The 13,192-nt window shown below is 34.5% G+C and overlaps 1 protein-coding gene across 2 annotated transcripts in view; it reads left to right on the forward strand.

Moving 5' to 3' along the window:
* LRPPRC (leucine rich pentatricopeptide repeat containing) overlaps positions 1-13,192 on the forward strand; it is a 97,606-nt gene that overhangs the window by 30,973 nt on the left and 53,441 nt on the right. For both annotated transcript variants that reach the window (XM_064446100.1, XM_064446101.1), the window contains exons 15-23: positions 294-321; positions 2,660-2,717; positions 3,913-4,019; positions 4,233-4,310; positions 4,651-4,704; positions 5,409-5,522; positions 6,710-6,840; positions 8,270-8,355; positions 9,957-10,161. In XM_064446100.1, the coding sequence (XP_064302170.1) occupies positions 294-321; positions 2,660-2,717; positions 3,913-4,019; positions 4,233-4,310; positions 4,651-4,704; positions 5,409-5,522; positions 6,710-6,840; positions 8,270-8,355; positions 9,957-10,161 (861 nt within the window). The remainder of the gene's footprint in view (positions 1-293; positions 322-2,659; positions 2,718-3,912; positions 4,020-4,232; positions 4,311-4,650; positions 4,705-5,408; positions 5,523-6,709; positions 6,841-8,269; positions 8,356-9,956; positions 10,162-13,192) is intronic.

Raw genomic sequence — 13,192 nt, forward strand, 5'->3', positions numbered from 1 at the left:
AATTAAAAATAAAACTAAAATATACTCTTTGTACTCTTACTTATCTGTTTGGACTGCTGCGTCATTTTAAGTTACTTAGCAGAAACTATGACCATAGGCAGTATAGTAAAAAGTACAATACTGATTTTGTATGAAGTTGGGTCAAACAACATGTGGTGATTCTTGTATTTTAATTTTATTTTAAAAATTTAATAAGATCCTCAGTGTTAACGATCTGTATTTTTTTTTAAAAAGACACAAGAGTAAAATCACTTTGTTGCTTTTAATTTTTTATCCTTTGCTGCCCTCTTCAGCTCAAATGATGTACATCTTTGGAGCAAGGTAAGTGGAGATAAGAATGCTGTAAGTAAAATTGAGTTCTTTAGGCACTGAATGTTTATGATCCATTACTGTAAATCTGAATTCTGAGACTGATAATTGTAGACCTGATTAATTTGAGCAATATTGTCAGTGGCAGATTGTACAGCTGCATGAAATTGAGTTTTCAAATTGGACAGTTAAGTGTAGTTGTGAAAAATCAAATGTGGTGTTACCATGTAGTGTAGCTTATGCTACTCCCAGTTTCTAGATCAATGTTGTTACAGCTGAAGGTAATATATAGCTACATATATATACATACATATGTATATACATATACATATATATATACATATAGTTACATATATATAGCTTCTGGAACAAAATCTGACATTGTTTAATTTCCTTTCCTGCCTTCCCTAAACTGTCTTTCTATCCCCACACTATTACTAATAAAAATAATAAGACACAATTAGAATTTTTAAATTTCTGTCGTATAACTTAAAACATTGAAGGCAAAGCCAGATAAAAGAAATCACCTGGAGTCAAGGGGGAATGACTGATCATCTTGCCCTCCTGGTATGGGCTACATTAGAAAGACACTGCAATGTAACTTGGTCAATAAATTTTGTAGAGCACTAGAGCAAAGGAGATGTTGGCAGATACTGCCTGGGATATGGTTACAGAATTTGGGAAGGGATGCACTGTGTTTTTTGTCCTTTTTCTTCAATACTGTACCTACTGACTAGTAAACTAGCACATGGTTTGCAGTATATTTTAGATTTTGCAAAGAAACCTTGGAATGAAGTGAAAATTGTAAATTGGAATGTCACTGAATGATTATATAAATCAGGTACAACTTGTGAGGCACAGAATTTTTTGTATTTTACTACCATTTCTGTTGTGTGACGATTATGGTAAGAGGATGTTTTTGTCCTCTGCTTCTATCCTTCCTTTTTTGCATTTAAAAAATAAAAAGGGAGGGTGGGAAGAGAGAGAAGGGGATCTCTTGCTAATCCCATTATGAAATTAATTTTGAACGACAGTCAGAGGGCTGGTGTAATGGTGGTCTGCACATGAAGTAGTATCTAGAGTTACCTCTGCTTTTCTCTGCAATGGAAGAAAAACACATTTTGTTGTCTTTGTTAAATTTAAGAGTAAATACGTGTTTTAACCTTCTAAAATAAGAAATGCTAACTTGGGAAATAGATACTTAGCACTAGGAATAATACCACGCAGTCATTTTTTTCTGTAATCCATCCTTTTTGGCGTTCTCTGAGATTTGATTCAGAACAACTGTGTTATCATGACTTTCTTGGATTTTATTGTAGTTATAGGTTCTTCTGTGTGTTGATTTGTCGTAGGATGACGAGGGCAAAAGGGCAGAAGAAAGCTGTAGTTTAACTGCGCACAGGGTCCGTTGTGCTGGTAGAATGAGAAGTGATAGATACAGTATTCCATTGCACATCTGGTATTTTCTGGCTTTATCTATTTTCATTAACTATTGAAGGTGGGGTTCCTTTTCTTTTGTCATTACTTAAAACACAGCGCTTTGACAGTGGGAATACATCTCCCTCTAACTTCTTTCAGATTGCATTGTAGAATCATGGCAGATAAAGCAAAATTCTTGACATACTTAAAATCTCAGTTTTTAACTAAAGATTGATGTGGTTTCCTTAAGAACTGTCAATGGATTTTTAAAGTGATATAGTTTAGGTTAAAGTATCTGTAGGTAGGATGTGGGGACTTCTGGATAAATGCTTCTTTTCCTCTGAAGTAAAATCTACATATTCCTTCATTTTGTATGACTGATGGAATGTGTCCTAAATTTAGTCAAATGCAATTAATTTTTATGGACACATATTTTGTCATTGAAAACTGCACTTATTAAACAGCTGTACTGGTTACCTTAATCTAGCAGAGCATGATAAATCATGTTTCTTCTATTGTCTTTTTGTATTTGCTGCTTTCAAAATAAATTTTAAAAAGCTCTATGGGCCAATTTCAGCCTTTCAGTAAATTGGAACAAAATTGTAGCATCTCCAGGATCGACACTGGTTAATATTTGCTCTCAGCAATGTCTTATGATAGCTAACTTTCTGTAGAATGATACGTAAACAGAATACTAGAGTGTCTGTCTTACTACCATGCAAACAGAAATGCTTTCTGAGGTAATATTTTTTTAAAGAAAAACCTGTTATTTACAAAAAAACTTGCTTATTTCTTAAGGAATTACTATGATGTGGTGAAGAATAATACTTTAACAGAGAAATGCTTTATTATTTTGAGAATTCAATTTCAGATACTATTTGTCCTTGCTTGCTTCTTTTGGCTGCAATGTACGATTATTCTGTCTTACCAGATAACAGAACTGTTGTACAAGGATGAACGTTATTGCCTGACGCCTCCAGGACCAACTGGTAGAGTTTCAATTTCTATGATTGTAACTTATCCACAAATCCGTTCTTCTGTGTAATGATGGGTTTGAGGGATTACAACAGTAAACACTGATTGCTTCTTTTTGAAAGTGAAATTTGAAAACATGTTGGGTAAAATCCTGATTGGAATAATCAGAGCATATTTTGTGAGATCCATGAGATTTTTTTTTAAATTAGAAACATATCTTGCTGATAACAATTTATTTTTCTAAATTTGTTGACCAAAATAGAGATTTAGAACAAGCACAATATCTGTCCTTAAACACTTAAAAAACCACACACACACACAAAAAAACCCCAAAACCAAACCTAAACAGTTTTTCAACCTAGTTTTACCTTTAGTACATCTTCTGATTTTGCAAAGCAAAATGGTACTTAACATCCAAATCTTCTACTTTGAAATAAATATACTTTATTTGTATAATCTGGGTTTGTTTTGTTTGGGTTGTGTGGTGGGGTTGTTTTGTTTTGTTTTGTTTTGTTTTGTTTTTAAATTGTGTGTTTTCTTCCTGTTGGAGCCAGGGGGACAAGGGCTATGGGGAAAGCTAACCTTTGGAAAAACAAGAATTTATGCTCTTTGTGTTCTCAGCTACAGGTCCCCATAAATTACATAAATAAGAAACTTAACACAGTTTGCTAAAATCTGTTGATCTTGATTTTTCATTGGCTAATAGGCAACTTCGGCAGTATTGGTTGATGTAATGGTTAAAATTTTATGTTTCTGTATTAATATTACAGTATTAAATGTAGCTACTAAATGTAGAATATAATGGGTAAAATGTACAGAATAAATATGCAAAGTGTTAGAAATCTGTTTTTTATTTTGAGCAATGACAAAATATTTGTGGCAACTATTTGGGGTAGCGGGCAGGAAAGGGGGGGAAAGCCTTGGGCAGTACCACTTCTGTCACACAGTAGTGGAAAAAATAGATTGAAGTAAGATTCTGTACTGAAAAGCTGTCACTAGGTCTGAAAATAATTAATATTCCTTTCACTCACCAGTTAGATATGTGCTCCCAAACCACATAATCTCTATGCCTCAGTGATCATTGTTGCCATTTCAGAGCCTCTCATCAGGGTGACATCTCACACCAAAATGATTTCTTATAAATTAATCTTGATAACATGACAGTCTCGGTAATTTTAGTGGAATGCTTTCTCTTGTTTTTTTCCACAGAAGCTGTTGGCTATTTTCTTTATCACTTGATTGACAGCATGAGTGACTCAGAGGTACAGGCCAAGGAGGAGCGTTTGAGACAATACTTCCATCAGCTGAAGAAGATGGTACCATTTCATTTTTTGCTACATAATGCCTGTCCTGCCTGACATGTATCTATTAGATTTGAAATTGCTGCTTTTAAGTACAACCAGTCCACTTCTCAATGACATGCAAGAGCTGGAGACTTGAATTACGTCTGAGATAATTTCTGTTAGACAAATTTCAGTTTGGTTGTGTTTCAAAACTCATATAATTTTTTTCCCCACCTCTTGGTACAGAATATAGTTATCCCTACAACCCACTACAGCGGCATTTGCAGACTGCTGGACTCCTCTCAAGTTCCTGAATTAATTAAGGTCTGTGGTTCTATAGCAATTACTTTAAAGCTAAAAAATGGAGCATCAGTACTCTGTGACTATATTCTCCTTTGCAAAATAAATACCTTTATGCAGTGATTTTATGTAAGCCTTTTATCCGTTCTGTGATTTTTCACTGTTGAAGCTGTTTTCATTTCATATGTGGAAGTTTGAGGGATACATTTAGTAAGTGCTTTTTCAAGTCAATGTAATAATGCTGCTGAATACAGCTTTTTTTTAACATTGCAATTACATAATTAACATTTTTAGCATGATGCACTTACTTAGAGATTGAACTTTTTTGGGGAGTTAGTGGTATCTTTGTCTCTCTACATTTTAGGATGCAAGGTTACTGTCTCTTAAAAAGTCCCTGTCTACAGAGAACATTCCAGAAGTAAGTAAATTCACAGATAGCTATGCTTCTTACTGTAATAATAATGTTTGGATATGGGTTTTAGATGAAGAGTAGTCACTAGCTTTCAGATTATGGAAGTATATTAACGTTATTTAAATCTTCCATTTGAAGTTCAGAGGTTACTCTCCAAGTAGGAGTAAAGGCTATCCAGATTTTCACTTAGACCTGATACTTGACCTTGGAGTTGCCTGAGGTTTCCTTGCCTCAGTTTCCTTGTCTGGTAAATATTTATTTGCAAGTTCTAGTTAGTCAGCAGTGGTGGTGTGAGGCTTAATTCATGCTTGTAAATTACAGTGATCCACTTGAGTGGCAGGAACCATATAAATCCATACTGCTTCTAATGGTGGAGTGTCAAGTCTTTATATCTCTGATCTGAGCAGAGTGAAGATGGAAAAAGAAACAGGCTTCTATTCCCTACTTCCCTGAACACAAAGAACTGAGTACAAGAGAAATAGTAATGTTGACCTTTGTAGATACGCTACTTAATGCTTTTTTTGCTGTATTCTGACTCAAATCTTCAATTAGTATGTAGTTTTTAAACAGATAAAAGCACCTTAAATGATTAAAAAATTTTGTGTAGTACGAAAGAAGAGGATTATTTTGTCTTTTATTAAAGTGATCCGACAAGTTGTTCGGGGAAGGGTTTGTTTGCAATTGACATTCTTTCTGTTACCTCCATTTAGAGTGCTAAATCTGACGTGTCTGCTTTGGAGAAGAAACTAGAAAAGCGAAAAGCTGAAAACCAGCCTATTACAGATGTCTTGAAACAACTCATACATGCTCTTTGTGAAGAAGAGGTATCTTAAGCAATGCAGAGATAATTGGAAACACAGCTATATTTTTAAAGGGACATAAATGACTGTATTATGGAAAGACACAGTTAAGCGAAGACAAGTGCAATGCTTGAGGTTTCATGGTTTGATGCTTATAAATCAAACATAAGTGCAAAAAGCAATTAAATCAAAAGGTTAACTAATTTCAGCAACACCTTGAATGGCATGTTTTGGGGTTGCTGAAGTTTGTTTACAATAATCTGCAAAGTGAATGATAGTAACAGCTGTGATAGGTTTATCATACATGCCAAATGTCCTTTCAAGCCATGGCTCCGGTCTCTTGTATCTAGATTGTCAAGCAACTGATACATGCACTAGTCATTTGCAATTCAAATATTACTAGGTTGTTAATGCAGGGATTGAAATTCCATTTTCCTGCAGGAGGAAAGCTCTTCTGAGATAAAGGGTCTCTTGCCTTCATTCGGCAGGCGTCCAGCTGTAGTTTACATTCATTTAGTGTGTGTCTGTAATTTGTGGGGTATCACCACACTTTTATTCAGTTTCTTGTTCAGTATGATCCTGCCTGTAAAGCTGTATATATAGGAACGGTAACGGTTGTGTGGACGATAGCAAAATATTCTCTCTTGTTAAGAATACAGTTTAGAAAGAGTGATTCTCAGCTGTCTGTCTCTACAGTTTTGCATATGAAATAAGACTAGAATGAAACACCACTTTAAGTTCAAAGTGGTCAATTGTATGAATAGGAATGTATAAAAAAAATAAGCTTTCTGTGGGATCGTTAAGTAGTTTCTTATTCTTTAGAAAGTAGTCTTGTTATGTGTTTGGCAGTATACCAGGCAAAAATTGTTATCAATTCCAAATAAATAGGAATTTTTCAGAATTTGGGTTAATCATGTTCATGGTGTCTGTCTTACATTAAAACATGCTAGAAATATAAATGTAAAGCAAAAAAATTTATTTAGAAATTACTCAAGTTAATCTGAAAGGTGTTTTAGAAATATAGTAATTATTGCTAAATAACTTTCACTCTTAAAATATGCTAAAGCTTGTACAGCACTGAGTTTTCAAAAGTGATCTTACACTACTAAAAGCACTAAAGCAGTCATGTAACTGCACACTGAACATATAAGAATCATAATGTCATGTTGACTCTTCCTCTAGTTCACATCTTTGCTTTGTTCCTTTTTTAGAATATGCAAAAAGCCCTTGAAGTGAAAGCCAAATATGAACCGGACATGGTTGTCGGTGGCTATGCAGCCTTAATAAATTTGTGCTGTCGACATGATAATGTAGAAGAGGCAATGAACCTGAAAGAAAAAGTGTAAGTACACCGGCACTGAAACATGTCACACAGATTTATGCTGATACACAGACCTTGTTGAATTAAGTAGGTTGAGTATTAACCCCCTCATCCATTTTTAATTATTTTTCCCACCAATGTATGTGCATTTAAAACAGTCAAGGGTGGTGCGGGTTTTTGCAACAAAAAATTTGCTTTGTATTATTGAACATCAGAAGCAGCTACTGAGTATGGTCACTAATTATCTTTTTTTTTTTAAAGGCAAATTGCTATGTAGGATCTGTTTTGTGTTTATTTTAAACATACATATTGTCTAATTTGAAGTTGGTCTTAATTTAAGGGAAAGAAACGTACCTGCATTTTGTGTTAGAATAGCACTTAGAATGTGTTTAGAATATGCTGCACCTATATTGACTTTAGAATAGCAATGTGTCTGAGTGGCATCATTTTAAGACTGTCAACAAACATTCTACTTCAAATTTTTATTTTCAGAGTTTTGTATTTTGGCTGTGAAAATCGGCTCCCAGCTAGAATACACTATGCATGACTTATCCCAGAGCAAATTCTTATAGAGCATTTGCCCCTTCCCTTTTTTTTTTTTATTTTTTAATTGGTTGTTCAAAGCTTCCTTTCAGTCTGATGCTACAGTGAATATTGAAGAAGTTATGTGTTACTTTCAAGTTCTCTCGTGCACTCTCAAAGTATCTGCTTTGGTTTTACAGTAGGTTAGCAGGCAGGTGCTCATTGCACCTTGCTAGTGTTTGAAATTATGTGAAATGATTGAGGTATGAATAGCAAGAAACTTGCCACTCTACATAACGGTAGTGTATTGGATTTGGCTGTACTATCGCTCTCCCACAATTGCCATTAAGAAAAATTGAGTCTTCTAGTGGAGCTTTGCCGCAGTAGCACATTTTTATGGATCTGCCTCAAAGGTAGCAAAATATTACTAGAAGTGACTCTTTGAATTGTTACAAAAAGAAACAATGGGGAAGGAATTAATTTCAAAACTTCCAGAAAAAAGAAAACAAATACATAGCAGAAACTTCAGAGTAGTATTTCTTAACTTGTTACTGCAGGTGAATAGTTTCCTGTTCTTTATCAGAAAGAATATAGCCCTTCCCCAGCCGTGTGGATGGAGTTTTCTTCCCAGGCTTCTGGGAAATAGCCTATTTTATGCAGTAATGACTGACTAATTAATTAAGCCATTTGGCTCTTTAAAATATAACTCCTGGGTTTTGGGGGTGGGAAGGTATGTGGGAAATATTTTTAAATCACAGTTTAATGGTGCACCTTTTAAAGTCTTATCAGATTTTTTCCTTTATTACTTATTATAACCTTTAGCTCTCAGTGATGTTGTTTTGTTATGTAGTTGTAAAAATAAATCTTTTAGCTGAATCCATAAGACGTGAACTTCTGTTGATAAAATTCTTCATGTTTTAATTTCTAGCTTCCCTAAGAATTCACCTGTTGCTCTTGACACTGGAAAGTATGTAGCACTGGTAGAAGTCTTAGGAAAGCACGGTAGACTAGAAGGTAATCCATTTGCTTTCATTGTGTGCTTCTGCTACATAATAAAGGTATCTTGCCTTAAGAATAAAAATGTGAGTTGATATTAATGGTATATCATGTCCTGAAAAGTGCTTGAACATTTTGCATACAAATTTGCATGTGAATTCAACCAGAGATGCTTGGACAGTCCAGGCCATTAGTTTTAATGGATTGGCAAGCTTGTCATTTACATTTGCACAGCTCAGTGCTTTTTGCATTTCTGCAGCTAGTTTTTATTAACATTGCTGTTTGGATTGAGTTTGAAGATCATGACTTATGGCACAAATTGCGTATGTGCCTAGACTAATGGCTTTGTTTTTGCTTAAGAAGGTCTGAAGGCTGAACATAAAACCTATAAACATAACCTTCTCATAAGAGCCAAGTACTGCAAAAAAATCATTTAACTTTTTATAAAGTATATATTTTTCTGTTAGTATTCTTTTATGTGTGTGTTGTTGAATTTTAGAGTCAGTCAAACTGCCTAGAAATTTTGGGGTTTGATGGGTGCTTTACCAACTGCCTATTTTGTATTTCTAGATGTTTGCCTTAAGCTGTTAGCTCTTCATTTTCTGTAATTTATTTTAATATAATTCTATAATCTAGATTATTTGGTTGATCTTTAAAAGAACTCTAGACTGCCATCGACTTTAAAAGGTGATTCTGAATATCAAGGTCTGTGATTGTATAGAAGGCACCATAAAAGCGTGGTCCAAGCCTAGACACAAATGTTATGGTTTTATATAAAACACTATACAACAAAATAAAAACAGCTAATGTAATTTTTGTCTTGTAAGATATTTCTTTGAAATTTGTCTTGGCCTCTTAAGCTCACTGTTAGAAAAACAAACAAAGCCTATGTTCTCTAAATTGTAATAAATCAGATCATGACTACCTCTACATTAAAGCAGTTTGCTTTTGAGAGCATAATGTCCCTCAAAAAATAAAACAATTCATGAATGTAGCCAAATGTAAAGCGGTCAAAACATCATGTCTATGCAATAATTAAGAACATTATAAGAATGCACTTATTCCATATACCAAAATGTTTGTTTCTGCCTTACTAATGAAGCTTAATGAACCTAATGTTTTAACATGCAGTCTGTTAGAAAGCTTTCATTGGCTCTCCTTGGCTAATTAGTATCGACACAGCAAACAGGCCCTATCGGTATCAGACCATTAGTCTGGCTGTATATACAGTGTAAACATATCTTTATTATCTGGCCTCGTGACAAGCCATCTGCTGAAGAAACAATGGAGTGATTTAGCAGATGTTAGCGTTGAATGATAAAAGCATCCATTTAGTAGGATCTTGCAGCTATAGGGCAGACTATACAGGGTTATGTGGTGCAGAGTGGGCACACAGTTCCTATCTATAATTTGTAGTCAAAGTTGCAGCAAAATGATAAAACCATGCTATTGTGGATTTATAATTGTAGTCTCGTTTAGAAATGCAAGTAGTAATTAACTTGAAATCGGCATTATACGCCAGAATTTACATTCCTGCTGGGTTTGAAATGCTGTTTTAATAGCAGTTTGTTTTCCCTACATGAAATTACCTAAGGGTCTTTTGTGTTGTTTCATTGTAGATGCTATTAACATTCTAACGGAGATGAAAGAGAAGGATGTTCCTATCTCAGACAGAACAGTTGCATCTTTTTTCCGCATTCTTAATGCCGCTGCCATGCGAGGTGAAGTTGAAACAGTGAATCGATTACACGAGACCATTGTGAACCTGGGGTTGGCAGAAACTGCTGTCCTTTATTCCCCTCTGATTACAGTTCACCTTGAAAAGTAAGCTATGTTTGGGCCTCAGATGAAACAAATTATGATATGATATTTATTTGTTATATGACCTATGTATGCTATACACAGCTGCACATTCGTGTTTGAAAGTGCTCATGCATGTGAACATGCACACACATATAATATGTCAGTGATCAGGAATAATTTTGAATCAGGAATAATGATGAATGAATATGGTTTCTTAAGTTAGGTAAGTCTGTTTTCATCAGTTACATATCACATCATGGTCTCTGGGAACAACAGCTGTGTTTTCGGGACACATCAGAGATGAAGTGGCTGCATACTGGAATATGCTTATGAACTAGTTGGTTGTAAAGTCTGTTTGACAAGATAGCTATTCAAGAGCATGATAGGTGTATTTTCAGCTCCTGCGGTTAGGTAGTATGTATCTTCCCATCAAAACAGCATTATTTTACTGTGCCATCCAATATATCTCAGGTGAGTTAAAGGGCAGTTGTTGAACACAGATATTTTTAATTCACATAATTCAAATAATTTGATGAAATTGCCAGTAGACTGCTATGTTGCTGTAAATTAAAATTCAGAGAAAGTACTGGTTTGTCTATTGTGATTTCCCCACCCCCCCCCCCATGTACATGTTTAATACCATTTAATAGAGAAAGGAAAGTTCATACATTCATTCTTGCAGGAAGTATCTGTAATTCCATGTGTCATGTTCCTTTGTATAAATTTCCATTTTGAGGTGTAAGGTATTTGAGTTAATATACATATGAACTATTTAACAATTTCTTACTGAAATTGAGCTGAGTCCCTCTTCACTTCCTGTACCATATGCACAACTGTTATTTTTTTTCTTATGTCATTTATATAGTTGCTGGATTTTAATCTCTTGCAGCTAGAGTGGTTGATAAATTTCTTGCAGTTTGGTTCATATATACGAAATGTTCTTAGCTTAAATATAATACCTATGAAATACAGAATTTTTCATAGTATGTGAATCAGCCTCAGGATGCACATTAACATTTCTGTTAACGTAGAGTTTTTTTAGTTTTTTATAAGTATTCTGGGTATGCAAGGTCTGCATAACATTTTCTGTATTCAAAATTCTTGTCAAAAAGATGTAACTCGCGGTAGATGCCAGTACATTCTCTTCTAAAAACAGTATTTTAGTGTAGTGGTCAACAGTTCAAAATATAGCGTACATCTTTTCAGTCAGCAGTGCTGCCTTGGTTACATCACAAGACAAGGCAGATGTTTATGAAAGTAATTTAACTGCAATCATATGTAACTAATGTGTCGGAAAAATATCTGATATGCTTTGCAGTGTGCAATAAGAGCAGCTGCATTTTACATAATTGCTTTATGCACGTTGACATGCAAGTTGCACATGGTGCTACTCGGGTTCTTTCCACTTGAGAAGTAGTATATGATGATGTAAATAAAGATGCGATCATGTGTGGATGAGAAGGGGGACAGTAAAGGGTGTTATTTTAGTTTGATTCCACATTCTTTGGGGTTATAACTCTTTGGTAAAACTTTTTAGAAAGTTGCTTCATTTGTGGGGTTTTTTTGTTTGTTTGTTTTTGTTTGTTTGTTTGTTTTTTCTTAATAAAGGGACTTTTGATGAGGTGAGATTTTTAAAGGAGAAAGTAATTCCATACCATGGAACTGTATGGCTACAAGTCATTGGCAGTCACCTGTATAACTCTTAATACATTTCATATATATAAATATAATAGAAAGTAAGCTCATTTCCTATGGGGGTTTTTTTGCCACTTTATGGATGGAGAGACTTGCTTCCTCTGCCGAGTTAGAACAGAAGGGGGAAGCTTTTTCCACGTAATTTTGCTTGGGAGAGGTAACTGGATTTCAGTGATGATGTGGTTTGGTTTTTTTTGGGGGGTTGGGTTTTTTTTTTTGCCTTGGAGATGCTAAGAGTTTTTGGAAGTTATGAGTGACTGAAATAAGTGTTAGTCATTTCTTTCAGCATTAGTGCTTACTATTTGCCATCCTACAGCTCAAGTATCTTGCTGAAATACTGTCATTTAGCTGCAGGTCATCAGCATGCCTCTAAAATTAGCTCTGGGATACTTTTTAATGTTCCACAGCAATAGTTGTGCTAGTGTTTTGTGTTCTTAATTTATTTCAAACTTTTTAATTGCTGTAAAGGAATCTGTGATTTGCTTTTGAAGATTTCAACAATTTTTGGTGTAAAATGTCTTCATCTACCCCGTATCTCTGTACCCAGTCCTGAATATTTTGAAATTCTTAAGTCCAAGTGCATGTTAAAAGTGACAGTTTGCAGCAGAGCATGGAAAAGAAAGAAATTGTTGATCAACAGTATTACTTCACAAAAGCTAACAAAATATAATATTATAGTAGAATGAACATTTTGCCTTTAATATTTTGAGAAATATTTAACCAAAGTACGTAGAGAACTCATGCTATCTCATGATATTTTTTTTACCCTGAGTAAATTTAAGGGAAGGCACCCCTCTGCTTCTAATTTTATGATCTTTATTTATGGCTCTGAACATTTTCTCAAGATGGTGAAATCCCATTAAAAATTGAGACAGTCCACATGTGGGAATCTGGTCTGTCATTAATGGTGATAAACCTGCCTTGGACAGTATGACAAAAATTTTAGTTTCTAAAAGCTGCAAGAATATGAAGAGCTTGTACTTTTTCTGAAAAACATGTCTTTTGAATTGGTTCTTCCAACTGATAATACTTGGAAAAAGCTGTGTTACCTACACCATATAGATTTTTTACAGTTTTAAGGATTGTAGTTTTGGCTTTACCTTTTCTACCAATGCTCAGGGGAAACTTATTTGAACATGAGCCATTTTACAAAACTGAAGAGTTTTGTGAAGCTAGCCTGCTCCCGTGCTATATGATACTTTAATAATACCCATTTACGGGATGATAAATTAATGGATACAGTAACTATTGATTATATTTTTTCTCTTCTTCCAAGAAAGTTGCATAAGCCAGCTTTTGTACAACCGAAGAGAGTAATACACATCTTAAAAACTTGATGTGGTTCCTGTCCTTTCAT

Source organism: Phalacrocorax carbo, chromosome 3 (genome assembly GCF_963921805.1).
Source record: "Phalacrocorax carbo chromosome 3, bPhaCar2.1, whole genome shotgun sequence".
Taxonomy (NCBI): Eukaryota; Metazoa; Chordata; class Aves; order Suliformes; family Phalacrocoracidae; genus Phalacrocorax; species Phalacrocorax carbo.